General features: G+C 46.4%; 1 protein-coding gene across 4 annotated transcripts in view; it reads right to left on the bottom strand.

Moving 5' to 3' along the window:
- The window catches only part of LOC135897820 (nose resistant to fluoxetine protein 6-like), a 143,425-nt gene that overhangs the window by 103,948 nt on the left and 11,806 nt on the right, over positions 1 to 27,671 (bottom strand). For 2 of the 4 annotated variants that reach the window (XM_065426527.1, XM_065426525.1), the window contains exon 2: positions 6,784 to 7,208. In XM_065426527.1, coding sequence (XP_065282599.1) covers positions 6,784 to 7,165 — 382 coding nt within the window. In that variant the 5' untranslated portion in view covers positions 7,166 to 7,208. Of the gene's footprint in view, positions 1 to 6,783; positions 7,318 to 25,678; positions 25,747 to 27,671 lie in introns of those variants that run through there. The other 2 variants (XM_065426526.1, XM_065426524.1) reach the window with 2 other exon arrangements.

The raw sequence follows: 27,671 nt of genomic DNA on the forward strand, positions 1-27,671 counted from the left end.
CGGCCCGCCGCGCAGGCGCAGTGCAGGGCGGATCAACTCGGTCGGATGCAGAACGCGATAAAAATCTAGCCGGAGGCATACTTTGCGCACGCGTGTCGCTTTCAAGCCTCCACGTAAATGATTGCGTCATAAACAATATATATATATGTATATATATATATATATATATATATATATATATATATATATATATATATATATATATATATATATATATATATATATATATATATATATAACGCGTTTTGAGGCACCACTGCGCGTCTCTATGAATATTACAGGGTGCGACAAAAGTTAAAAGTCAAGGAAGAATGAAACGCACGGAGGTAGAAAATTTTCTGATAAAATCAACGCAAGAAGCGTTATACTTGCATGCGCTACACACCCCTGAAATTTGCCTGCTTGTTGCCTTTGCAGGCTTGATGAAGGCATCACCGAAGGCGCGATGTTAGAATTGCATCATTGGAGCCCATGTTTTAAAGCTCGAAGCGCTCCGACTTCCGACGTTTATTTGGTGCGTAACTGATGCCTCGCTGCACTGGCACCTACAAATGTCGGAAAACTATGTTTTATATGATTTTATGAAGAAACTTAGTTTCTCTGATGAGTGCAAGTGCATTCTGCGAGCGATTACTCTGAGGACCGCTCCGAAGGTTCGGATTCACACAATATTCGAAGTATACGACTTTTTCATTATGGTTCAATCGCTTGGATCAAGGTTGTTGGATCGTTCCACACCTGCGGCAAGTGGTTTGTTCATCCACTTTGATTTCCATTAATTTATCGTTTCTTTACTTAATTCATTAGGCGCAAGTAATTTCCCCTATGTTGTCCTTGGTGTCAGTGTCTGTTGGCTTCTCATGATATGACTAATAAAAAATCGGGCCCCTCGGTTAACCCACTTTTTTCTCGTTGGATGAAGGTATTCGTTCGTTTTCGCAAACGACTTATTGGTACTTTTGCAAGTTTACTACAGCATCATTGGTGAAAAACCGAAAATTCATTTCTCATCGCCTAAGTTGTTGTTAAACGTATCATTTCCTTCATGTCACCCCATTGGTAAGCTGTTTTCTGTACCTTGTTTATTTTTCGAGATATAGTAATGGAAGTTCCTTTACGTTTTAACCATTCTCGTACATCTTAATCGCGTCTACTTTCATATCTTGGAAAAAATAGAAGTACAGTGATGACGCTGTTCACTCAGATATACCGTATTTTCGCGATTCTAAGCACCCCCTGATTCTAAGCACCCCCCCCCCCCCCTCTATTTTCGCGAGAAAGTTGTGAAAAAAGTTTGCATGCGAATCTAAGCACCCCCCTATTTGTTAGGAAGTGCGCGTAGCCAACGCCGCCAAGCGCGCTTGCTCACTCTGTCATCGAGCCGGAGCCGTCGGAGTCCCGAGGTGGCACGGCGTCCGCGGCGCGAGTACTCCGTATAGCCGAACTGTACGGATGTACGGCGAAAGCTACAGAAAGGCCCCCATCAACTATCGCAAAGTGGATTTCGGACGATTGGAAGCGGGTTCAAGTGGACGTTGTAGTCAAATCATTTGGGAACTGCTCGATCACAAACCACTTCGACGGAACGGAAGTCGACCTGCTGTGGGATACCGAGAGCGCGGCGGTTCAAGCGGCGCGACGAACTCGAGTGGCAGTGATAATAACTGAGCATCCGACACAAGCGGTGGGTTCACTGTATGCACCGATTTTTCTTTTGAATGTTTGCGAAATAAAATGTTATTTCTCGCACCCGTCTCGTCGTGATGTCGCAGCGAAAAGAGGGAGGGGGGGGGATCATTCTAGATTTTTCGAATCTAAGCACCCCCCCCCCCCCCCCTTACTTTGGGCATCGCAATCGTGAAAAATAGGGGGTGCTTAGAATCGAGTAAATACGGTATGTCGGAAATATTTTGTATATATGTAAAAAAAGGTAATGGTACTTTTCGCATAAAAAGCAGAGGACAACGATGACAACAGTTCTCAGAAAAACCAGTTCTAGTTTCCTTTTAGCTCATCTCGCAGATAAGAAAGAAGCTGACCCTGACTATGACGCGCAGTGTTTACCGTAAACTTAATTTCACTCGTCGCTACGCGCACTTCATCGGCCAGTCGAACAGCCCTGACAGTGAACACTGACAGATGCCATAAACACGGGAACACATACTGTGCGATTGCCCAGCATATATGCTAGAGCGAAGGACGTTGGAAAGTTTCCTAGCCAGCGTTGGCAGGCAACCACTGTCGGGGAAAGCTATCCTCGGCCCATTGCCTGACACTGCAACTGAAAAGCGTGCAACTAAAGTGTTGCTGAAGTTTCTGCAGGAAACTAAGCTCGACGAGTGGCTCTAGCAAGGAAACTGTCTCATTTATCTGTATGGCACCCACCACTTCTCTTATCATCATCATCCATCCCAGTACATTCACTCCCCTGCCCTCTTCCCCAGTGCAGAGTAGCAGACTAGAGCGCACTAGTTCAGGTCGACATCTCTGTCTTTCCTGTCAATGAATTCTATTCTATAGGACAGTAATTTAGTTGGCTTGTTCGTGGTTTTTTATTTGCTTTAGCTCTCCTCGATTCATATTTTCTCTCCTCGAGTTTGATGTAAATTTTTTTTGTTGTTGATTGATTGAGGAACGTTGTGCCAAAAAACCTGTCCAGAGTGTGTGCCATTTAACGAGCACATACTCCGCCTGTTCAAACAAATTGATTGATTGATTGATTGATTGATTGGATTCAAGATCAGAAAAAATGCAGGGGCTATAAGAGACTCCGCACTAGAAGGCTCCGCGTTAACTTTGACCACCTGGGTTTCTCTTTTTGCGTTCCGCTCCTATTGGAATGAGGCCGCCGTGGCCGCGAGCCTAACCCGCGACTGGTTAGGAAAAGTTGGATGCATACAGTGTCTAAATGCAGGCGCTGAGGGTAGTGCATATCCAGGTAACATTCCAACGCGTGTGGACAGCGGAGTGTGCGTATAAGGTCAGTGCGGCACCTTTTAAACAATCTTGATAACGGCAAACGTGCGTAGCTGCGCGTATCCACGTTGAAAAACATTCACTTTATAGTTGAAGTGCGGACCTAACTGTGTTGCTTGACGTTCTCCGTCAATACGGCAATTCCGAGTAATCGGAAAAGGAGGAAAAAACTGGGAATGCCTGCACACGAGCATTTCGCTTTTCTTGCCCTTTGCTCGGCTGTACTGGTTTCTTCGAAATAATTATTCTGAATTTTTCTGCGAAATCATTATTTTGAATCTGCCCAGCTGTACAGAGCTCGCACGTCACCGGTTCGGTGAAGCTGTATGCCAGACGCTCGCATCAGCCTCGGTATATACGTTGTCGCCTTTCCGCACGGTGAATGCAGCGCCTGTGAAGAGCGAGCTCCCTTATAAGCGCGACACGAGTAGACGGTATGATTATAAAACAACTTTGTTCGCGCGGTTTCACGACCTTATTTACTCGCAAGAAGTGAAAACCAACGACCTATTCCTGAGAATAAACATTATGCGGTGGTGTAGGAGCACTTCTTATTGGGTTGGTTGGTGACACATGGCTTTTAGACGAAGGGCGCAAATTAAGACAAACGCAGGCGAAGAAACAGGACGAGCGCGACTACCAACTTTATAACACCTTCGAAATTATCCTGTGTACTGTATACGCAACTTCAAGGACAGGCGCAGAACCGCAAGACACCAGGAAAAAAGAAAAAAAAAAGAGAGGAAACAGATAATCATTTTATGGTTTCATGTCACAAGTTCCAACAAGGCGCTTTCTGACTGATACAAGGCGACAGACGTATCACTGAGACATTTATCTCAGTCTTTTTTTTTCCTTTATGAGGTACGTTTCTAAAATTTCCCTCGCTATCATGTTCTCGCTTTTCCCAGTAATCTCCGTCTGAGGCACGCCCGGCTCACAAGTGTTCGGGGTCCTACTACGGAAGATGAATGTCACACTAAAACGAAAGGATCAAGCTGAGCAAATGAGCGTTAGACTGGCTGTGCTACATGCATACGGTTTCGCATAACACCAACAAGGTTGCCCGGAGGTATAAGCTGCCCGTTGTGCTTTTGGCGCCGAATAAGCAGGCCCGCCTATGCCCGCCCATTTGTTGCACGTATTGTATGCGTAAGCATTGTGCCGCTTGTTCATCTCCATGCAGCCCGGTGTCATTATCAATGTTATGAAACTTGATCCGTCGACTATAAACGACAGCGCTGCGGTGACACGAACTGCGGCAGACAGCGGCACAAGAAGAATTGATGACAGAAACAACCTACTGCAGCTAGTGGCCCTAGGTGCGTTGATGACGTTCCCATCATTATAAGCCGTTATCACTCTTGAGCGCCTTATCAATCCGCGTCGAACCATTATCAACCGTGATCAAACGTACTCCGGCGGCGGCTGCGTGGGCCCCGTCTTGAAAGCGATTTGCAATGGGGACAGAGTGCGGCGAGGGCTGATAGCTTCATGTGCGCTGTGTTCTGTTAAGAACCTCACCACATGTCTTGTTGATTGCGCCGTAGGTGTGGTATATCGTACACCTTTTTGCTGTGGCAAGTTCTACATATGAGAAACTTGGCGGTGCGCAAATGACCGTGCACGGGAGCATGCATTAGGAGCTATATAAATAAAAATGTTAGGCGTAACCATGAGAGGCAAAAAGAGATTGGTGTGGATCAGAGAGCAAACGGGGATTGCCGATATTCTAGTTGACATTACCAGAAAAATATTGAGCCGGGCAGGCCATGTATTGCTTATGGTTAATAAGCTGTGGACCGCTAGAGTTATGGCATGGGTGCCCAAGGAAGGGAAGTGCAGTCGAGGACGGCAGAATACTAGGTGGGGTGATGAAATTAACAGACACGCCGCTGTGGGGTCTCCGGAAATTTGTATCACCTGGGATTCGTTAACGTGCACATAAATCTAAGTACACGGGTGTTTTCGCATTTCGCCCCCATCGAAATGCGGCCGCCATAGCCGGGATTTGATCCTACGACCTCGTGCATAGAAGCCTAAGAACATAGCTTCTAAGCAACCATGGTGGGTCTGCCGCACAAATAAATATGGAGATAAATGTGTCAATTACACGTCTGTTACGTTGTATCAGTCAGAAAGTGCCTTCTTGGAACTTGTGTCATTAAACCAGGAAAGAATTATCTGCATCCTTTCTGTTTTTTTTTCTGCTGTCTTGTGTGAGTTGTCTTTGCAGTATATACGCGAATTTTGAAGGCCTAGTAAAACGGTCGGTATATGTATAGTGGCGCGCGTCCTGGCTCTTCGCCTGCGTATGCCTTAATTTGCAGCCTTTGTATATCGAATGTCACGTCAGTCAAGCAGCTGCCATGCTATGTGTTTCACGTGTTGCTTAGCTTTTATTGTGCATATTATAGATTCCAAATTCAATTAATTTTTTAAGTGCACAGTTATGCAGTGAAACGATCTTCGGGAATGCGTGGTTGTTCATATTAGTGGCGCGCACTTCAAGGCATCCATAACGTCCCACTTTTGTTAGCGCCATCTTTATACCAACCCGTCATGTAGAACCCCCACCTTGTGGAGTCTTTTCGGTGGTGTAAATAAATAAATATGACTAAACTTAACATAAATATTCAACCATATACCGCAGAACAATATTTTCGCAAATGCATCGTGAACGAGGCCAAAATAGTGATTGCTTTCTGATCCACGCAGTATCTGCGTGCATCGTACCTGAATATTTAAGATTGATAATAAATTGGGGGGGGGGGGGAGGGTTATTGACAGCCTTTACAAGGCACCTGCCTAGTTGTGCATGACCATGCGTAGTCGTATACATAGCGACGCGTTCTTTTCTTTACACTGCATTTGCTGAGGCGAGAGTTTCAGACACTTCCCTGAATGACCGTTCCTTTCATCCTCATAAGTCACCACAACAACGACGTAAGTTTTGCGTGCAGTTCTGGCACTCTTCTCAATAATGTTTTATGATTTCCGGAGTCCTCCACTACGGCGTGCCTCATAATCAGAAAGTGGTTTTGACACGTAAAACCCCATGATTTAATTTAATAATGTTTTATACTAGTGGGACTGTCAGCACGTAGGAAATATCATAGGGGACTTTCCGAGAATTCACATCTGCGTATTGATCGTATCGCTGCCATGTAATTTTTGTCCGCAGTTGTATACCAGCTCGTTTCACTTTAGTCCCAGCTAACCTGCCGTGAAAAATGAAGAGAAGCGTAACAATCAGAGGCACACTGTGAAAATTCGGCTAGCATGCCTACCCATTCATTAAAATAATATATTAATGTTTCGGATATGTCGGTCATGAGAGAGAAACATTTCAGTAAGCTACAAAGCACGGTGTTTTACGCCCAAATGGTATGTGCTCGTGCTAAAAAAAAAGCATCCTTTTTTTTTAGTATGAGCGCCGTTTGTATAAGAATGACATGTCGTTGCTCTTTCATACTTGACGCGTGCTTGTTAGTCTGCTATAAAAGTGTTGCTTGTGTTAGTAAGACACACCAGTACACTTCTAACCGATAGATATTGTAGCGTTATAGGTTTGTACGAGTGTTTTCTGGAGCGCTCGTTTGCGACTCAACATTGTGTAGATTGGTGGAAATAATATCAACAAGAATATCGGTTCAGTGTCGGAAATACAGAATACGCGACACTAAAGCAGCACAGACGGCAATTGTCTCAAAAGGCCACTTTCAGGACAGCGTGCCTTGGGCGCAAGGCACAGCGAATGCATGCTGCCAGACGCCGCATACGCGGCTACAATCTCGGGCGACTCACTTTTTATGGCCCACGGCTTGAGCTGCTTGACGCCGAAGATCATCTTGAATAATCCGTAGGTGCAGTCGCCGGTGAGATTGAGCTGCGAGATGTCTCCCAAGAACTGCGGCGTCACGTGCTCGGTGATGGTCTTCATGAGGGTCTTGACGAGTTTCTCCTGCCTTCGCGCATAGTACTTGAACGGGTTTCGTGGGTCCGGCCCGGGGTCTTTGGTAGTCGACCTGGTGGGCACCCTGGTGACCGCGGCTCTGGGCGTCGTCGTCTTCGGGGCTGGCACGCTAGGTCGCGTGTCGCCCTCCCCGGGCGTGGAGGACTGCGCGGCCACGCCGGCCAGGCAGACGGCCAGCAGGGACAGGCCGGCGAGCATCGCGGAGGGCCGCATGGCTGCGTGCGTGCGCCGTCAGGCTGTGGGCCGACGTGGGGCCCTGTGTGCGACGGCGGAGACGCAGAGTGAGCGGAGCACTCGTCCAGGCGCGACCGATCGCGAAAGGCAACTTAGGCGGCGTTCACCGGGAGCACGAGTAAAAGGGAAAGACAAACGCATCGGAACTGCCTCTGATTGCCCTTGGACGAGGCTGGTCGCGCGCCTATCAGGAAAGGGCGGCGAAAGCCCCAGGGACGTGCCGCTCGGTGATGGGGAGGAGGAGGACGCGACGACGACGCAGACCTGTTCCACTGATCGGCTCCCCTGGACTAGTGCTGCTGCTGCAGCTGCGGCTGTTGCAGCACATGACTCTTTCTGCTTCATTATGTAAGCTGTGCCAAGAGAGGACGTCACCTCTCGGGATTACGGAGAGCGCTGGCCTCTTGATCCCCTCGAAAACTGCCGCCGCGACAAGTGCACCGCACGAATTGCCGGAAAGAGCGAGAAATTTTGAACGAACGACGCCCTCGTGTTGGCCTCACCAGCAAATGGACAAGCATACACCTCATTCGGTCGCCGGCCTATCTCTTATCATTTGCGGCCGTGTCGGCTTCACAACAAAACTGCTGATGTCGCGCGGTCTAGTTTGCTTTTACTTCTGGCGGTTCACTTTGTGATTTCCGAATGGGTTTTGTTCCCTCAAAACACCGTTTTTGCAAGTAACCAAAAGAAAAGTTCTGCGTTAGATATATAACAAGAATGTGTATAAGTATTTCGCGATTTTCATATAAAATAAAAGTTCAACTGCCCTCCCATACTTTCCTTACGTTCAGTCCTTCCTGATTTCACGTGATTGACTAAAATACTATAACGGGCGCTTCGAGAACATGGGTCTGACTTTTGTCGGAATGAACAAAAAGCCTAGCAGTCACAAACACGTGAACAAAATTAAGATGTCGCTTACGAATGAAAGAAGAATATGGCAAACATTCATAGTTGTATTTAGAATACAAAACATTAATTGTAAAAAAAAACGAATAAAAATACAACGTCAATATAAATAACAGAGAAAATCTACAGTGACGCAGACAAACTTCTGGGGCAGGCCGGTCAGCGTTCCTAGATTTTCATTCAATCGAAAACAAGCGGCGTTTAATTTGAAAATAAGATTCGATTCACGTACAGCGCCCAAACGTTCGCCAACCCGATTCTAAAATTATAGCCTTTATTTTATTGAGCATTCATTCAATAAAGCTTACATGTTTTGGTAGGAAATTATGGATATATCATTCATGTGCTTTATAAAAGCTTACTTGCCTGCGCTCTGTTGCGTCTCAATACGTCGATGAGTGATGAGCTTAGAGTGATGAGCTTACCACGAGGGATTCCTGTCATCAGCGCGTGCCCAGGTGACGACGTGGTCCGGCATCGTTGTGACGCGCAAACATAGGAGCTCACTTCAAGGCGAGAACAGCCTCCGTAGAAGCGGCGATTACCGCGAAGATCACTCTACTCCAGTCTGATACCTTACAGTTCTTAGAAGTTCGCATACGCTGTGCTATAGCCGACGTTTTATAGAAAAAGACTTCGCCGGATGTCTGTTCCTTTTTTAATGAAATGAAAATAAAAGAAAGAGATGTAGTCTCCTTGTAATGGTGACGGCTACTCCTTTTTGGCATAGCGGAAACAACAATATGAAAAAATATATGTAAGAAAATGAAAAGAAACCACGTCATAGTGTCAGAAATCCGCAGCAAACAGTCTTATACACAAATGAATGTATCAATATAGAAGTCAAATGCAAGTTGGACCACAGTGAGCTTGTAAACAAAGTCACAAACACACATAAACCACACTACGTGCTAAATAACCGTGATGGCCGTTATCATGATGAATGCACGCACGCACGCACGCACGCACGCAAGCACAAACACTAAAAGAAATGGCTACAGCAACTTATGTATTTCTGTTGTTAGTAGTACTCTTGTATGAAAAGTGCTCAACGATGAATAACTGTGACTATCAAGAAGACTGTATGTGTGAAAGTGGCAAAAGTACCAAATAAACTCTTCCCCTGGCGGAGATACAGGAACTTCACCATTCTCACAGTGCGCACAGCGCATGAGCACAGCTTCTCCGATATGTGTACATCAGTAAACTTGAAATCAGCGCCGTAGCCAGTCGCAATGCAAATTTCGACAGTCGTTTTCGCAGCTGTTCTTAACAAAACCCTGTCGAACAGTTTGGAAGCTTGTTTCTTTTGCGGTCAAGAGTAATTGCACGAAAGAAAGTATGGAAAGAAGGAACGTAATTTTATTTTATAATGTGTTTCTTTTATTTTTGTGATGTTGTATGACTTCTGATCAAAATTAAGTTTTCGGGTTTCTTAAAATTAGGCCCTGGGAGGTACGTGAAGTTCACCTATGCAAATAAGTTATGTGGCCAGGGAGACACAAAGTGAGAGATGCCGTCCAATTAACTAAAATTGAATAATTAACTTATTAGGGACTGATCTAAGCGGGCATGTGTGTATTGAAAAGTTACAGGCAGTCGGGATTCCACGCAGTTCCACTTGGCAGAATTCTTCTAGCATGCCCGTTTTCCGAGATATCCAGCTCCAAATTTTAATTTCCGTTCGCATGATTACGCATGCAAGACTGTGAGGATCGGTGCAAAGCTCCTCCCTCGTTTGACGCGGCTGTTGCGTGCGGCGTTTAGTCTGAAAACGGGGCGGAGGCATAAGCAAGGATGATAACTGTTGCCCTTTCACTCTCGGTGGGCGAAATCGAAAATCTGAGAACCCGGAATCGCAGTCGAAACACGCGACCGCGCACCCTGTAACGATGGCGGCAGCTGCCCTGCTGAGATAAGGGAGCCAGCGGAGAAGCAGGAGGGCAATGCGCCTGCGTAGCGGCGACTAGACGAGCGTGCATTGTCTTTGCCTGGGTGACGAAAGTAAACTGACTGCAAAATTTTAAATATTGTGTTTTTTATTGAAATCACCATCAACAACAACAACAACAACAACAACAACATATTGAGCCGTGGTGACAAATATTTGGTTCTGCTATTTTAAAGTCTGTGTGCTCATGCACAGATCTCGCTTTTCATGGGAACATGACACCCATCAGTGTCAATGCTTTAAAAATGTTCAAACTGCTTTCCTTCCACAGCAACGCAAAGCATAAACCACTCTCGCGTTAACTCGATAACCATGCGCAGTACTTTTGCGCCGATGCTCGCACAGGCAGCTATTATTCTTTTCTTCATGTGATTAGTGCCAGTGGGCTCTTTTGCATAAACTTGACCTTCAACGTGGCCACACACACAAAAAAAAAAAAGTCGAGCGGAGAAAAGTCAGGGGATCTCGACGGCCAAAACATCGCTCCTGCGCACCCAGTTAACCTACGTGGTGAATGACGGTCCAAACAGCTCTTTGCAGAGGTGGAGAAATGTGGTGGTGCTCCGTCATGCTGGAACCATACTTGGCGCAGGTCATTAAGCGGAAGATTGGAGACAAAGCTGTCGACGATAATGCTTAGTATTTCTTGCGTGTACTTCTTTCTGTTCAGGTTGTCCTGAAAAAGAAAAATAAGGTCCAATGATCCTGTCCCCGAGTGTGCCACACCACACATGCAGGCTCCAGCGAACTTGGTGCTTACCCGCCGTTGGGGCTTAGCGGCTATGGTGTTGCTCTGCAAAGCACGAGGTCGCGGGATCGAATGCTGGTCGCGGCGGCCGCATTTAGATGAGGGCGAAATGTAAAAAGGCCCCTGTCCTATGCATGGGGGCACGTTAAGGATGCCCCGGTCGTCAAAATTAATCTGGAGTCCCCTCTGCGGCTTGCCACACAATCATATCGTGGTTTTAGCACGCAAAATCCCAGAATATAATTTTTAACTAGGTGCTTGCGTTGCCGCAGCCACTGCGGATTTTCTTTGGACCATTGAGAGGTGGTGCGAATATTGACGGTGTCGGAAACGACTACGAAGTGTTTCTTTTAGAGAACGCTTGTACCCTTGCTTCGCTTTGTTTCTCTCCAAAATCTGGGAGCTGCCGCTCCCTTGTTGCGGCAATGGATGAAGAAGCCTTCGATGACGTTCCTGGCGCCCAGTCATCACGTCTGGTCGCGTCCAGGAAGCGTGGAAACGCGTCAAGTGACACGGACAGCGAGGCAACCGAGTTGTACTCGGACAACGTCGACTCGTCGGACGACGATTTCACGCTTGTCATGAGCCGAACTACAAAAAGAAGACTGCTACGGAGGTCATCGTCGCCAAGTGTCTCCACCGTGAAGACAACACCACAGCGCTGGCCGTAGACAATGCTCTTCATGTCTGTGGACCCTGTGTCCCATCTGCGACTCCCAAACAGGCAAGTCCTTTCTGTGTTTCTTGAGGGAATCGTGCCAAACGAGATAAAAGACGTGAGAATAAACGCACGGAAGAATGTCCTCGCAGTAGACGTTCTACACCGTAGTGCGCTGCAAATCTTGCGGCACGTAACGGAAATCGACAAATGGAAAGTGCGATCCAGGATTCCGACAGGCTGCAATGGCAATGTCCGCATCATTTATGATGTCGATTTTTATATGCCAACAGACGACTTGCCAGTATTAATAAAGCCAACTACAGAAGGCACTCTTATCACGCACATCACAAGACTTGGCAGCACACGTTGCCTGAAGCTTGGGTTTGGGGGAGACAGCCTTCCCTCACACGTCAAAGTTGGCCACGTCCGGCATCCAGTCCGGCCATATGTACCGAAGCCCCTGCAATGCTACAAATACTGCAATATGGGACAAGTAAGGTGCCTGTAGGAATGACCTCGTGCGCCCACAGTGCGCTGAATCTCATTCAGCAGATGCCTGCCGCGCAACTGTGCTAAAGTGCCCCAACTGCCATGATACTCATGAGACCTCATCCAATGATTGCCCGCGGGTGAAGAACGAGCGAGCAGTACTCAAACGTATGGTAAGGGACCATTCAACACACAGAGAGGCTGCCGCTGCTCTCAGGCAACGACGACATCGCCGCTGAAGAGCATCAGGAAAAGTTGCAACTACCGATAGAGATACACCATCTTCCGGCAAAGCAGCCACCATATCAACGCCGACTTCCACAAAGGCGGACACTGGGAAAACGAAGAAAGGGGCCAGACTCGCACCTCCTAAAGAGTGGCCTACACTTCCACGAGCACAACCTGCCTCGGAGTCACATCAAATTGCGCCGCCCTCAATGACCTCACAAACCGCGGATGCGACGACGACTGAGGATCGCCAAGTCATAGTGATGTTGAAGTCACTTATGGACGCCATGCGCAATCTACTGAGCAGCTTGAAAACCCAGTCGGCACAGAGCGCACTTCAGGTGCTGGACACCTTGAGTTCGCTGCCTGCGGCTCTAGGGTAAAACCACGGCCCGAGAGATACCGTCGTTTCAAGAGGAGGTCAAGAATGCATCTGTCTTTCAGTGGAACGCCAGAGGGCTTAAGTCACGCACGTACGACCTTAGACTGTTTGTCTTTACGCACCAATTCCCCATTATCGTGATTTGCGAGACCAACCTGTCAGTTCCCATCAGTCTGTCCGGGTGTGAGTGCTTTATGTCCTCTACCCACGGAGATTGCAGCAAGGTTGTTGTGTTTATACGTCGTGACTTGACTTATGTGCATCACCCAGTGCCTGACGAAGTAAATCGATACGTTTGCTTAACAGTGAAGAAGAAAAAGCTAACGTTCGCAATTCTTGGAGCCTACTTATATCCAACAAGCCATCTAAATTGCGAGCGCTTACGGAGAATTTTGACATCGACTCCGCAGCGGTGGGTGATCACTGGCGACTTTAATGCCCCACATTATGGGGAAGGAAGGAAGGAAAAAGTGGGAGCTCCAAAGTGAACTCTAGAGGCACAACGTTGGTGTCCTTTGCCTCTAAACGCGAATTTTACCTGTCAAATGATGGTAGCCCTACTTATCTGCGTGGATCAGCGTATAGTAGCTACTTGGACCTTACCTTCGTTTCACGTTCGCTTTCGAGAAGAGTGCACTGGTTTTCGGTTTTAGAAACGTGGGGTAGCGACCACATTGCAACCTATTTGAGGATCGAAGGTTTGATTAGCTCCAAGTCCTCCAGAACCGTCCAGTGCACCGAATGGCCTAAATACAAAATAATCTTAACACTGTTGTCATGACGGCACCTCCTTATAACCTACAGGGCGCGATAAAGGATGCCTTACAAACAACCACGCATTCGTTTTTGAAGAGTTCTGCCCGCACCGATTTCGACATCGAACTCGATAAACTTCGAGCAATTCGCCGTCCTGCGGAATGAAGATATAGACGCATGAAGTCCAATCATGATTTAAGGCTGGCTAGACGAACACAAAATAAAGTACAGCGTCACAAGAACAAGCTGGTTTCCCGACAATGGGTATCCTGTAGCGAGTCCCTGGATCCGCGAAAACCTTTGTCGTTAATATGGAGGACTATTCGTGGCTCTCGCACAACCTTTGGTCAGCGCCACCCGTTTAAATCTCTGTCACTCCATCTACAATGTAGAGATATTGACGTCGCTGAATCTTTCTGCAGAAAGATTGCTGGCGAAGCAAATTCCGATGGAACGGGTGCGGGAACGCTCAACCACCCACTATTATCACGCGATCCCCGCATGGAATGCCCTTTCTCTATGGAAGAACAAGAAGCTGCGCTGGCTTTGTGCAGGCGTTCTTCAGCGCCAGGACCTGACGGCATTACATCCCGTGCCCTTTATAACCTAGGAGACCAAGCTCAGAAGGCACTCTTGCTCCTGTACGACGACTCCTGGCAGACGGGTACGATTCCGCAAGAATGGAAGTCAAGTCGCCTCATGCCACTTCCCAAATCTGGTAAGTCGCCTTTGGACATTTCCTCGTACCGTCCGATCGCACTTGCCAGCTGTGCCTGATGAACAATGGAAAGAATGATTTTAACACGTCTGGAATTATACTTAGAGTACTATGAAATCTACCCAGAGGCTATGGCCGGATTCAGACGTCGCCGTTCGTCAACAGACAACGTTGTTGACTTGGTAACATTTATGCAACACCAAAACACCTGTAAACGACTATCTGCTTCTCTGTTTCTAGACGTCAAAGGGGCTTATGATAATGCCACCCATAAAGCCATCCTTAGAGCGTTGGAAGCCATTGGAGTTGGTGGTAAGATATTGACACGTGTATTTATATTTATCGGGCGACCAGGTTTCGCCGCCTAACAAATCTTATCGCACAGCGCGGGACGCGCTTGCATGTATCCGAAGTTTCTGGAAAATTGTCGATGCTTTTATCCGCTGTCTGTTGTCACCAAACTTTGTGTTATCTGATTTCATCGCTTGACGCGAATGGTGTAGAACTTTGTAGAAGGCATGCGGGTCCCAACGATTAGTCTGGAACATTCGACGACTGCTGTATAAAAGCAGACGCGCTTGACCCGCTGAGCAGATTTTCGACGATCGCCGAGCGTGTTCGCCGCTATCGTTGCGCTATAAGTGTAGCCTGTTTTGTGGGCACAGGTTCGCCCAATAAAGGTTAGTTTTCTTGTTCCCAGTATTGCTACTGTGTTCTTTGACGTCACGACCACGTGACAATATAGATGTGGGTGTGCAACTACTTACAGAGGAGATCATTCTACTTGCACACAGAAAATGGCCCGACATCCGAGCATTACGGTAGCTGAAAGGTGCCTCCAGGCGGAGGGCTTAGCCGAACGCTTTTCAATCTGACCCTCATTGGATTAGTTGACAACCTGCCAAGCACCGTACGACTTTCCATCTATGCGGACGATATCTGCATTAGGGCATCAGGTGTAACACGACTTCAGCTTCGCGCTCGGCTGCAGAAGGCAGCCACAATGACATCTTGCTACCTTCGTCAACAAGGACTTGAAATTTCATGTGGAAAGTGCGCAATGGTGGCATTCACGAGGAAGGCAATGTCTGCTTACGGCATATCAATTAACGGAGAACTTATACCATACATCAGAAGTCACGGGTTCTTGGGAGTCGTGACAGAGACCTGTCTCGGACTGCGCACGTGTATTAAGTGAAAAAGCGGCTGACTGCTATGTGTCACCTGTTCAGGTTCCTTGCAGGAAAAAGTTGGGTAGTATCTATACACGCTATGTTACAGCTGTACAGGGCGTTGTTCACTGGATTCCTGCGGTACCGCCTGCCTGCAATATCCAACATCTGCAAGCCTAACCTGCACACGATTCAGAGCATTCAAGCCCAAGACCTTAAGATGTGGCTTGGCTTAACACGCAGTGCATCAACGGCTGAAACCATTGCCATTGCACATGATTACCAAATCACGACGCTCATTACCGTTGAGACAAAGCGTATGCATCTCAGATATTAGGCTAGGACCCCTTCTCACCACCTGGCGAGCCTCACTGCTGAAAGGCCCTGCTCGACATTTAGCGCTACTGTCAGTGCACTTAGTGCGTCGTTTAGTTCAGGTACGCACCTGCTGCCAAGCCAGTGTTTCCTCCTTCCTCCGTTGTGTTTGAGCCGTCCACAAGTACATATAATGATTCCAGGGCTACAGAATAAGACATATCTACCGGCTCCTGCTCTAAAACAGCCGAGCTTACTTACTTTGCATGAAAAGTACAGCAACTACGTGCACATATATACCGATGGATCGACTACGTGGTCCACTTCTGGTGGTGCGGTGGTTATACCAACGCGAGGAACAACACTGAGGTTCAAGACATCGCATGTCACGACCTAAACGGCGGCAGAACTAACGGCTCTGCGTCGTGCACTGGAATTCATTGATTCTGAAAGACCTAGAAAATGGACTGTGTTGTCTGACTCAAAACCGGCATTATAATGCACGCAGTCAGTTCTCCGACGCGGATTTCATAAACAGCTGACATACGAAATCGTGAAACTTCACAATCACGTCTAACAAAAAGGTCACGAGGTTGTTTTTCCATGGGTACCTGGCAACTGTGGAATCAGTGGCAATGATTCCGCCGATAACGCGGCTCGCACAGCACACCAAGAAGAGCACAACATTCTAATTCCGCTTTCGAGGATAGACGCCGCAAGTAAGCTTCGACACCTGGCACGCAGTCTCTCAATTACCGAATGGAACTCGCCAAACTTAAGACTTACACGACTGCATCGATTAAACCCTTCACTGCAACTATGACCTCCACTCGAACTTCCTCTACATGAAGCTACGCTTCTATGTCGCCTTTGCTTGGGAGTTTCCTTCACAAAGGCATACTCTACATTAATTGGAGTGACCGACACTGCAACATGCGCGGTCTGCGGCACCAAAGAAAATATAGACCACCTGCTGTGCCACTGTCCACGATATGCCCCATAAAGACAAGATCGAACTTGCTAATGCTTCCCAAAAACTGTATAATCGGCCGCTTTCTGTGCAGGTGCTGCTGGGACACCACCCCCATCGCTCGTCGGCCGATAAAGCGGTGAAGGCGCCTTTGTGCTTCTTGAGGACGACGGGCTTGTGTGAACGTCGGTGACTATTAATGCAATTTCTATTAGACCACATGCGTCAGTGAACTCACCACTAATTTCCTTCTCTCCTTCCCTCCTCTCTCGCCCTGTTGTTTTCTCCTTTCCCATTCCCCCGTTGTAGGGTAGCTAGCCGGACGTTATTCTGATTAACTTCCCTGCCTTCTGCTTTTCTCTTTCCTTGAAGGTGCCATTCCGGCAAAACCGAGCTTCATCTGTCCAAATTACTCTTTGCAGGAACTACTTTTCTTCATCAGTTTTGATTAGGGCCCAGTTGCAGAAGTCAAGCCGCGTTTAAAAGTCTGCTTCACTTAGGTCCTGGTGAAGGCAAACATGGTACGGATGAAACCTATGCTTCTTAAGCACATTTGTGACTGTTCCGAAGCTCTGTACGCATTCTTCAGCAAATTGTGGGATAATGTTTGTTGGCATCAGCGTTACGAACGCGAGAACGTCAATGTTGAAGTCTTCATCGACAATAATCTTCTTGGTCTGTCTCTGATGGTGGACTGCGCCTGTTGTGCGAAAGTGCCGAAACGTGCTTATGAATGTTGGCTTAGTTGGAAGTGGACGGCTTAGGTGGCAAGCTGCGTACAGCCGCGTCGCTAATGCTTGCCATTCATGTCAGCCATGACAAGAGCCATGTTTATTTTTTTTTCGGTATGATACCTCGTCCCGGTGGAAGCAGCCGTGTCAGCACCAGTGGATCCCAACGTGGTTTTTCTCGATGGTCCTTTCAAAGGCGCCGCTATGGCGGAAGCAGTCTACTAGATGGCAGTGAAGCTAGTGCGATGACAAGATAATGTCCCTATGCGATCTCAAGTCGTACGAAAACGTGGCGAAAAATTGTCTTCAGTCATCGCCCTTGACAGGATAATGCGTACTGTGTAAGCCACACCCCGCAGTCATTCCTTTATTTCGCCAGCCGAGAGTGAAAAGGGAACAGCTATCATATTCGCTTATGCATCCGCCCAGTTTTCAGGCTAAACGCCGCACGCAACAGCCGCGTCACATCAGGGAGGAGCTTTGCGCCGTTCCTCACTGTCTTGCATGCGTAATCATGCGAACGGAAATTAAAATTTGCAGCCAGATATCTCGCAACATGGGCATGCTGGAAGAATTCTGCCAAGTGGAACTGTGTATAATCACGACTGCCTTTAACTTTTGAATACAAGCATGCCCTCTTACTGCAGTCCGTGAAAATTTAATTATTCAATTTTAGTTAATTGAACTGCAGACAGCGATAATTATAATCTCACTTTGTGTCTCCCTGGTCGCATAACTTATTTGCTAGGTGAACTTCACGTACGTCCAGCGCCTAACTTTAAGAAAACCGCAAAACTTAATTTTTATCACCCTGTATTTTCATATTCCTCATTTGATAAGTAGCTGCCAGCATCATCTGTTGGCGCCAACAGTTATTTATTGATTAATGCCAATAAAAGAATATCAAGAGCAGAATTTGTTTGCCACTCTGTCCACTAAACCCAATAGTAGCAGCAACCTGTGTGGCACCAGCGTCGTGGTTAAAATAATCGCGAAATCGGTATAATGCTACGTGGCAAGCACAGGCGGATTTTTTCGCGAGCACCTCTCTTGCACGTGTCTCCTACTGACACCTCCGGTTTCAGGATTGCAACATTCCATAGGATAAGTGGGGTCGTCGCTCCAAAGTTTATCCACGGGTCGCGGTGCTCCTGAATCACCATATGTATTCCGGTTCAGCTCTTTTGCGTAAGAGTCTGAGCAAACGGATGCGTCCACGTACTGTGTCGAAGCTCGGAAAATGTTGACGAGTTTCAACAGTTCTACCCAAGAGACGTTCGTGTGCTCCAGCCTCGAGGTTGCTTGAGTAACGCCCAGACATATACTAAAAGTTCCCTTGTTAGTAAGTGCTGGTGAGAGGAAGAGGGGAAGGTTTAAATATGCCTGAAGGGGTTAGCCTGGTGGCAGGCCTGACGTGCTATTTGGGCTGAGATGGCGAGGGATTAAAGAAAGGCAAAGAGATAAAGATCATGCAGATCCAACGCACATCTTGGAATCTATATGAAGCAAAACTTTCGTGAAGCGGTTAATCAAATGCCGTAAATTAGCCTTTTTTATTTCAGAGTCTTTGACGTGATGTAAACAGGCACGTATGTGCACCCGTGCTACACGATGCGACACACACGGCGAACATCTTAAAAAGCTAGTTTGCGTTGGCACAGCACGAGTATATGTGCGATTGTGGCCTAACGATTCGCCAATACAGCAGCGGCACACCAGCAGCCACAGTCAGGAAAGTCCGGGAGGGTTTATAAACAAAGCACGGCCTAAAAAAAAAGAAGGAAGGAAAGAAAACGTTCTGACGTGGAGCAGTGGGTGTACAGGAAAATGCGCTTCTTCGGAAATCAGAAACTGCTGGCTTAGGTAACCAGGCTAAAGCCGCCTTCAGCTACCATTAACATCGCCATCCGGAATCATTGGGGCATCTTTCCTGTAAAACACTGAAGAGTCAGAGTCTCTAAAGCGTAAAAAAAAAAAAAATTGAACTGTGTCACGGCCGTTTCTGATCAAACAATGTAGCGACAGATATAGATTTGTTGGTGTGATAGCTACCAGTGGCGTGACCAGGTTCTTTTTTTTTCAATCCTTGATTTGTTCACGATGTAGGAAATGCAGTCGGATGGCATTTAAAACATCGTATTTGTTCGCGGATGGATGCATTCTTATTCTACGAAAGTAAAACAAAGAGAACAACAAAAAACAAGAAAATGGTGATTTTCGCTCCTGCAGCGAAATGGGTGTTTCCTCGATAAAAATCAGCACCCGTAATGAAACAACAACAACAACAACAACAACAACAACAACAACAACAACAACAACAACGAAACAATGCAACCATTGTCATTGCGAAGATACCACGCGACATAATGTGTATAAGGATAACAGGCAATAAGTAAATATGCGAATGATTTATTTCTCGAAGAACAAGAAAACTCCTGATTTACTATCTGTTGAAATAATCAGGAAGATATTAATAAAAACACAATGCGAACGTTCTTTGAGCCCATGGCTGTGTTGTGTCGTTACTTATAATAATGCTATGAATATGTCACTTCCAAAAAAGCCTAATGGAAAGATATATACGTGTATAACAAGGCTAGTTCTGCTGCAATATCTTCAAATCATTAGTCTTATTTTCCCACTTTTGATGCATACGTAGACGAATTCAATGTAGAACAATTATGAAAGGGGTTTAAAGTTAAGCATCTTTAAGTTAAGCGACTCTTCCGTTCCTACTTCGAATCGTGTCGTCGAAACTGTCAAGAGATAAACCATGGTTCAGTTATCACATGCATACTTGGCTTCAGAAAATAAGGAAGGTACGCCGTAAGCAAAAAAAAAAAAGTAACACGAGATATAGTGTTCTAGAAATATGTAATGTGCAATGGTGCAATGGTGCAAAAAATAAAGAAAGGTTAATTCTTTAGTGATTTTATTGCCTCTTTTTATAGGTTGAGGTTCCAGAGTTGGTGTTTAGTATGTATAAGGTGCGGCAATTATTGGGAAATATGAAACAGGCAATGGCTTGTAGACCGTGTAATATTCCGGTAGCAATGATTAAAAACTGCTCTAGCATCTTATGCTTCTGTTTTTCTTGTTTATTTGAAAAGTGCGTACTTGAAAATTCTTTGCCTGGTGACTAAATTGAAACGTATTGTACCAATTGGCAAAAGAAACAACAGCAATGTAATGCGTAAAAAAGTTTAAAATTGCTGACGGGTATCATTAACAACCATTGCACGTAATGTTCTGGATCACGTTATTATCACCCCTCATGTAAAACCCCTATTCAGGGGCGTTTGAGGAATAAATAAATAAATAAATAAGTTTATGTTGCGCTGCTAAACCCGAGGTTACGGGATCGAACCCCCGCCTCGTCGGCCGCATTTCGATACCGGCGAAATGCAAGAACACCCGTGAACTGTGCATTGGGTACGCGTTGAGGAACCCCTGGTGGTCAAAATTAATCCAGAGGCCCCACTACGGCGCACCTCATAATCATACCATGGTTTTGGCTCGTAAAACTCCATACATGTATTCTTTAACTTTGACGTTATCTATAGTTTGATCCCGCAGCACGTGATTAGTAATATTTTGGGCTCTGGTCTGTACCATGTCCTACACAGTAAGCAAGTATATGTAAACGGCCTGGCCTCTAGAATTAAATAAACCAGCTTAGTGATGTTATTTGAACTGATTTTTTATTCATTATAGATTACAGCATAGAAAAAAGAAGAATATACAGAAGGAGGTCCCATAGTCACAGACTGTATCGTGACCTCCAATTTACTAGAGTTTAGAAGAGTGCTTGATGCTGCGCACGACCTACTCATCTCAGAATTTCGGGCATATAAGTAAAGCACTCGCGTCATTGTGTGGATTACCTAATACCTTTCCTCACTGCGTCAGCCTAGAGTTCCTAACAGTCATTCAGCCACATGTGCTCCAGTCCCCTCAGATGTCCCTCACAACTCCGTCATGGGTCCACTTCCCATCTTGCTTTCTTTTTGAAAAATAATGCTATTACAACCAGCATTATATCCTATTCAGAATGTTTACTGACGATTGCGTAAGTTACAGGGTCAAAAGTAATGATTGCGACGTCAGAATAGTGAAGTCCAATTTGGACTCGACAGAATCCTGGTGGTCAATTCGGAAATGTTTAAAAATTAAATTGTGGAGTTTCACCTGCCAGAATCAAGATCCCATAATGAGGAACTCCGCATTGGGAGGCTCCGTAATAATTTTGACCACCTGTGGTTGCTTAACGCACTTACGTGTAATTATATACACGGGCGTTTTTGCATTTCGCCCCCATCGAAATGCGGTTGCCGTGGCCGGGATCAAACCTGTGACATCGAGCTCCGCAGCGCAACGCTGTCAATGTCAGTGAACGTTCAGAAATGCGTACATGTCACTTCAACAAGACAATGTCTATGTCATTCATGTAGTACGTACGGGCACTATAGGCGATGTGCCATAAAGGAGCTGGTTGAAATTAAGTGCATGGGATTTGTATGACGCCTGACTTATTATGGAGTAGATTACTAACAGTGCATTCGCTGCTATCGGCATTTTACACTTAAATTTTAGTCATTTACGATACAAGTTGAAAGAACAAGCATAGTTAAGTCATGTTCTTAGCTTACTCGAGCACTTATGTGTCTGCTTGGACCCATGTAGGGCTGAACTCGCTGACAAGCTGGAGAGAAGGCAGAATAAGGCGGTCCGGTCTGTTCTTGACAATTATGTCGGGTATTTCACAAGATGCGTTCGAAATTCTTTAATGTTAGAGAATATGAGATAGTTAAATTATTCCCTCTTGATTGTTTTTACCATTAAGTAGTACATTTAAAGATGACTGTATAGCAATTAGACGAGCAGTTATGCAAATAAGACTAATAAACTTATTAGTGAACAGAGCCGTGCCATTGATCCCATGTAATGGAAGACTTGAAGCGGGCCATCCGAGGAGCTCGTAGCCGTTTCCAGAATTTTTTTTATAGCGTAATGTATTCCAGTCAATTTAACACGAAAAGCGATACGGAACAGCCCAAGAGCGCAATTGCCACGACCTTAGTAGACGCCCGTGAGTGACGTGCCTCCTTGCGTCTCATCGTCAAGCGAGCATGAAGCGTTCGAGATTATGGCTTGATAAGGACGCTCGCTTGATGCTCGCCCACCTGTGAAGCACAAGTATTCACGTCACGCATGGGCGTATACTATGGGCGTGAGAGCACCGCTCGTCAGAAGTTCAGTTTCGCTTTTTTGTTGTGTGAAATTTGCCGATATCCACTACGCTGTAAAAAATAAGACCAATAGAAAAACCAATATACCTATAAGACCAATAGAAATTCAATTACCTCTTAAAATTTAATAGGGGGCTAAGCAGGGCTGACGTGTTTCTCATGGGCTCCTGTATTTTTCGGCAATTTTCAGAATACTTGTGTTTATTCAACGAAGCTGTGGCATCGACGAAATCGGCAGGGGGAAGTGAAAGCGGAGGATATAAAGTTTATGAGCGGTACGTGGAATTGCTGTCTTTTTTGCCGTTTGAAAGTTCCACGCCACGCTAACTGAGCTAACCCTACAAGAGTAAGCGCGCGACCCGCGGCGCGTGACCCGTGACTCGTGAGCCGCCGCTCGCTCTCTTTGAGGGCTGTCGCTGAATATCAATGACTGATACTGCGCCGTGCTCCCATATGGGCTGCAGAATAAGCGTTCTTTCTCCTCACCCAAACCACCAAGAAGAATGACGGATGCATCCAGCGCAGCAATAACTGTCCAACAACAGAGCCAGGAAAACAACGGCACTGAGATGCATGTCGAGACGCCACAAGAGCAGCAACAACTCGAAGCGGAGTGAATTTATGACGAGAGAAGCGGAAAGGCGATAAACATCCAGGAAAAATGGCACACATGAGAGAGAAGAGGAAAGTAGGCTTAGGCGCATATAAAGCTTACAGCCGAGGAAGTAGACCAACAACGTACGTAGCCGAAGCAACAAAACCTGCCGCGGGAAACATGCCCAACATAGAAAACTGAGGCCTTCGCCTTTGCTAATGGACGACACGAAGATCATCTATTGACTAAAGGCGGGTTTACAACTCTCCAAGTGGACACCGGTGGCCACACATGCCATCAGCCGAGCTAGCAAGTTGTCCCAAAAAGACTTCTACGATAACATCCGGATTAAGTGCACAATGTCGAGAATATATTCACCGCAAGTACACCAAACCAAAACATAGCGAACAACATGCTCCTCAATGTGACCAGTATCCAGCTTGGAGGGTCCATTTAGGAATTTAAAGCAAATGTCGGAACACCAGAAGCAACAAAACCCACCGTGGGAAACATGCCCAACATAGAAAACCAAGGCCTTCGCATTTGCGAATGGACGACACGAAGATCATCTATTGGCCAAAGGCGGGTTTACAACTCTCCAAGTGAACACCGGTGGCCGCACATGCCATCATCCGAGCTAGCAAGTTGTCCCAAAAGGACTACTACGACAACATCCGGATTAAGTGCACAACGTCGAGAATATATTCACCGCAAGTACACCAAACCAAAACATAGCGAACAACATGCTCCTCAACGTGACCAGTATCCAACTTGGAGGGTCCATTTACGAAGTTAAAGCAAATGTCGGAACACCAGAGGGCATCAGCAAAGATGTAATATATTATTATTTTTATGCACCTAATTGAACCACCCGATTCATGGCCGATCCCCCCACTGTGGGTATGTGCCACGGCCACTCAGGACAACAACAGCAACAACTACATCACCCCGCGAGGTACCAGCGAAGAACTACTATGAGGGCTACGATTAACCGTTAGATACACGGTTTTCGAAGCGCGCATGCAGGGATGATCTTCAAAAGCACTCATCTACTTCGATGGACCGCGTACGTCTCGTACAACATCATATATAAATGCTGTGACTGCCGCTGCAAACCATACAAGAAATCTGTGCAATACTGCAGAAACTGCGGAGAACTAGGGCACGCGCAACATATCCGCCCGAAACCCCTTATCAACTTCTGGTATATATGCGGGATGCAAAGTCAACCAGAAGGCCATGAAAGCCAACCCAAGTATAATATCTGTCAACAACTCCATGAGACAGGCAGCAGGAAAGGAGTGCCGACGTAAGCCAAATCCACTGCCGTACAAGGTCAGAGTACAATTGGAAAACAAGATCCAAGAGGAGCAACGCAGGTGAAACTCGAATTCAGACTCCCACTTCCAGGAACTATCCGAATCAAGCAGTACCTCACTACACAGTACACGAAGGTCCAGAAATGACTCCAAATCTAGAGGTGGTCAAGCAAACGCCAGACCCTAGTGAAATTCATCTATGCAGACATTGTATGTATGCAGACACTGCAGGAGGAAACACACGAACACAAGAACCCACGGAAACCGAACGAGATCTGCGATCACGACTCTAAAATCAGCAAGCCCTCATTGACAAGCTCATACAAACGTGCAAAGAACAAGACACCGCCAATGGAGTCTCAAAACCTCAAGAAATGCCATACATCTCACCACCCCTTATGGAAGAATGAATCAAGGAAATTGTAACTATGCAGGTGCGAAAGCAGATACAGGAGACCATGACCACTTTTGCAAAGGTGATAACACAACAGCTCCAGCACCACATCACCGCTCAGCTGGCTCTTATCTATGCTACCCTCCAAGAACTCAGCAACTTCATGTCCTATACCAAGCAGAACCAGGTAAAGAAAGCCACAATGGAAAAGCGACTCAACAACATCCATGCAGCTCGCAAGAAAGCACGTAAAGACTTCCACAACATGGCCAGACCGGAATCCCTGACCCGGGGTGAAAATAACGATATTGAACAAGATGGCGAGTAATACCAAGAAGAGATTCCCAAAATTCCCAATGAAGCTGCGGCAATGTAACTGTTGCTCTATTCGAACCAAAAGAGCAAACCTCCAGGAACTGACCAAACAGGAACAACCAGACATCATTGTCATCCAAGAAACTTATGACACCGTTCTCCACTTACAGGGATACGATACACACACCGGATCACAAAGAACAGCCATTTTGTCGAAGAAGAATCTCACCGCGCAAGATCACGCAATCCTAGGAACAACCGCAGAACACACCCTAGTGGAAGTGTAACCTGAGAAAAAGACACACCAAAGTCTATACGTCCTATACTTATATAGTCAACCCAGGGATCCATTATCCGACTTCGTAAATTTCACCACGGAAGTCAGAAGACTCTCTAAAGGCCATAAACTCGTAATAATGGGGGATGTTAATTCCCCCCACACAGCATGGGGTTACCAGCACATGATCAAGAAAGGAGCGCGAGTGCACAATACGGCGCCACAGAATCACCTCACCCTCCGGAATGACCCTAAACTAACGACTCGAATAAGCAACAGTGTATCCAGTGACAGAAAATCCCGACCTCACCTTTACGACAGGAATCTCCAAGGCTGAATGGACACAACTGGAAGAAAACTTCGGTAGCGATCACCACATCTTTCGGCTTGAAATCCTGCACCATAAGAAGCCGAGCAAAACCAGAACAGCAAGGCTGACGGACTGGAAGGCCTTCCGAGAAAATGGCATACAAGAAAAGATTGAAAATAAAACCTCACCCTCGACAGCCATTTCACGCTTCCTGAACTCCACGCCGCCCTTCCCAAATTGATCCGTAACACATCGCCAGGAAGCGACAAGGTGACCAACAGGATCCTACGAAACCTCCCAGACAAGGCCATAAATGAATTCCTCCACTACATGAATAACTTCTGGGAAAAACGCGAGCTTCCGGCTGTATGGAAGCACCCAGAAGTCACTGTGATACAAAACCTATCAAGTCACTACAAATCAGCAACTTACGGCTCATCTTCCTTACTTCCTGCGCCGGAAAGTTCCTCGAGTACATAGTTCACGATCGCCTCACTACATACCTCGAAGACTCGGGACTCTTGCCTGACGCAACGTTTGGCTTCAGAAAGATACTCTCAGAACAAAATATACTCCTACATCTCAAAAAAGACCTTTTGGACTACCTGGAACGCCACAAAAAGTTATCTATTTTAGCAATAGATGTAAAAGGAGCCTTCGATAATGTGAATCATGAAGCAATCCACCAGAATCTCCAAGACACGAACTGCAGAATCTGGACCTACCAATACGTACAGGACTTCCTCTAAGATGGCATGGCTACGGCGGGTATTGACAACCTCCGAAGCGGCAAATTTTAAAATGCCCGACAAAGGCACTTCACAGGGGTCAGTCATTTCAACGTTGCTGTTCAATCTCACCATGATTAAGCTCTCGCAACAACTCGATGACACCGAAGGCGTAAAGCATGCTATATACGCCGACGATATAACGTTGTGAACGAAAGCATCCACAACCGGCCAACAGCAAATTACCCTCCAAGAGGCAATTCATCAGATAGAACAGTACCTATCAAACTGCGGTCTCCAGTGTGCCCCCCAAAAATCAAAGCTACTTATGCTCAACGCAAGGACCCGGAGAAGACCATTAGCCCATGTCGCCGCAGATCCCAACGTCACACTCAATGGAATCGATGTCTCTCAAGTTGGTTCCCTCCGCGTGCTTGACCTCACAATACATAAAGACAGTTGTGGTGCAGCTACACTTCTGAAGCTTCAAATGACCCTAACACAAGTCACACATCTCGTTGCGCGCATAACCACCCAAAGAAGAGGACTTAAAGAGCAAGAAATCATCCAAATAAAACACGCCCTCCTTATAAGCCGGATCACATATGGCACCCCGTATCTACTCCTCAAGAAAGCTGAAATCGTAAAACTGAACATCATCATCATAAAAGCAATCATGAGTGCACTAGAACTTCCCAGTACGATCTCAACCTCAATAACACGCCTCACGTGGGAAGAAATGAATGAAGCGCACAGGGCCAGCCATCTGGAACGCCTTAAGCTCACACAAACAGGCAGATCAGTACTTCATAGTGGACTCGGACGCGAAAGCACGATTACCGTCACTTCTCCGAGATTCTATATCAGTCGATCCAGAACCTCGCAACATGCATGCAACACCCCACAAAGACAGAAGACAAGAAAGAGTTCGAGCGCTAAGTAAGAAATACTCAAAGAAACGCAACACGAGGTACACAGATGCGCTAAATTACCCAGGTAAAAGAGTATGCGATTAGCGTGACCAACAACCAAGGAAATAAGCTAGTCGCTGCTACCATACTGGCCAGAAATCCCGAAACGGCCGTCGTCCTCGGCATCGCCACATGCAAGGACACAGCAACCATCTTGAGCGACTCAGAAACCGCGTGTAGAAACCTACGAAAAGGCCGAATCTTTGCCGCAGCAGTGAAGATTCTAAAAGAAACAACACGACGCCACCAACTCCCCCACACCTACGTCGCATGGACCTAAGGCCACGAACGCCT

The sequence above is a fragment of the Dermacentor albipictus genome, chromosome 1 (genome assembly GCF_038994185.2).
Source record: "Dermacentor albipictus isolate Rhodes 1998 colony chromosome 1, USDA_Dalb.pri_finalv2, whole genome shotgun sequence".
NCBI classification, from domain to species: domain Eukaryota; kingdom Metazoa; phylum Arthropoda; class Arachnida; order Ixodida; family Ixodidae; genus Dermacentor; species Dermacentor albipictus.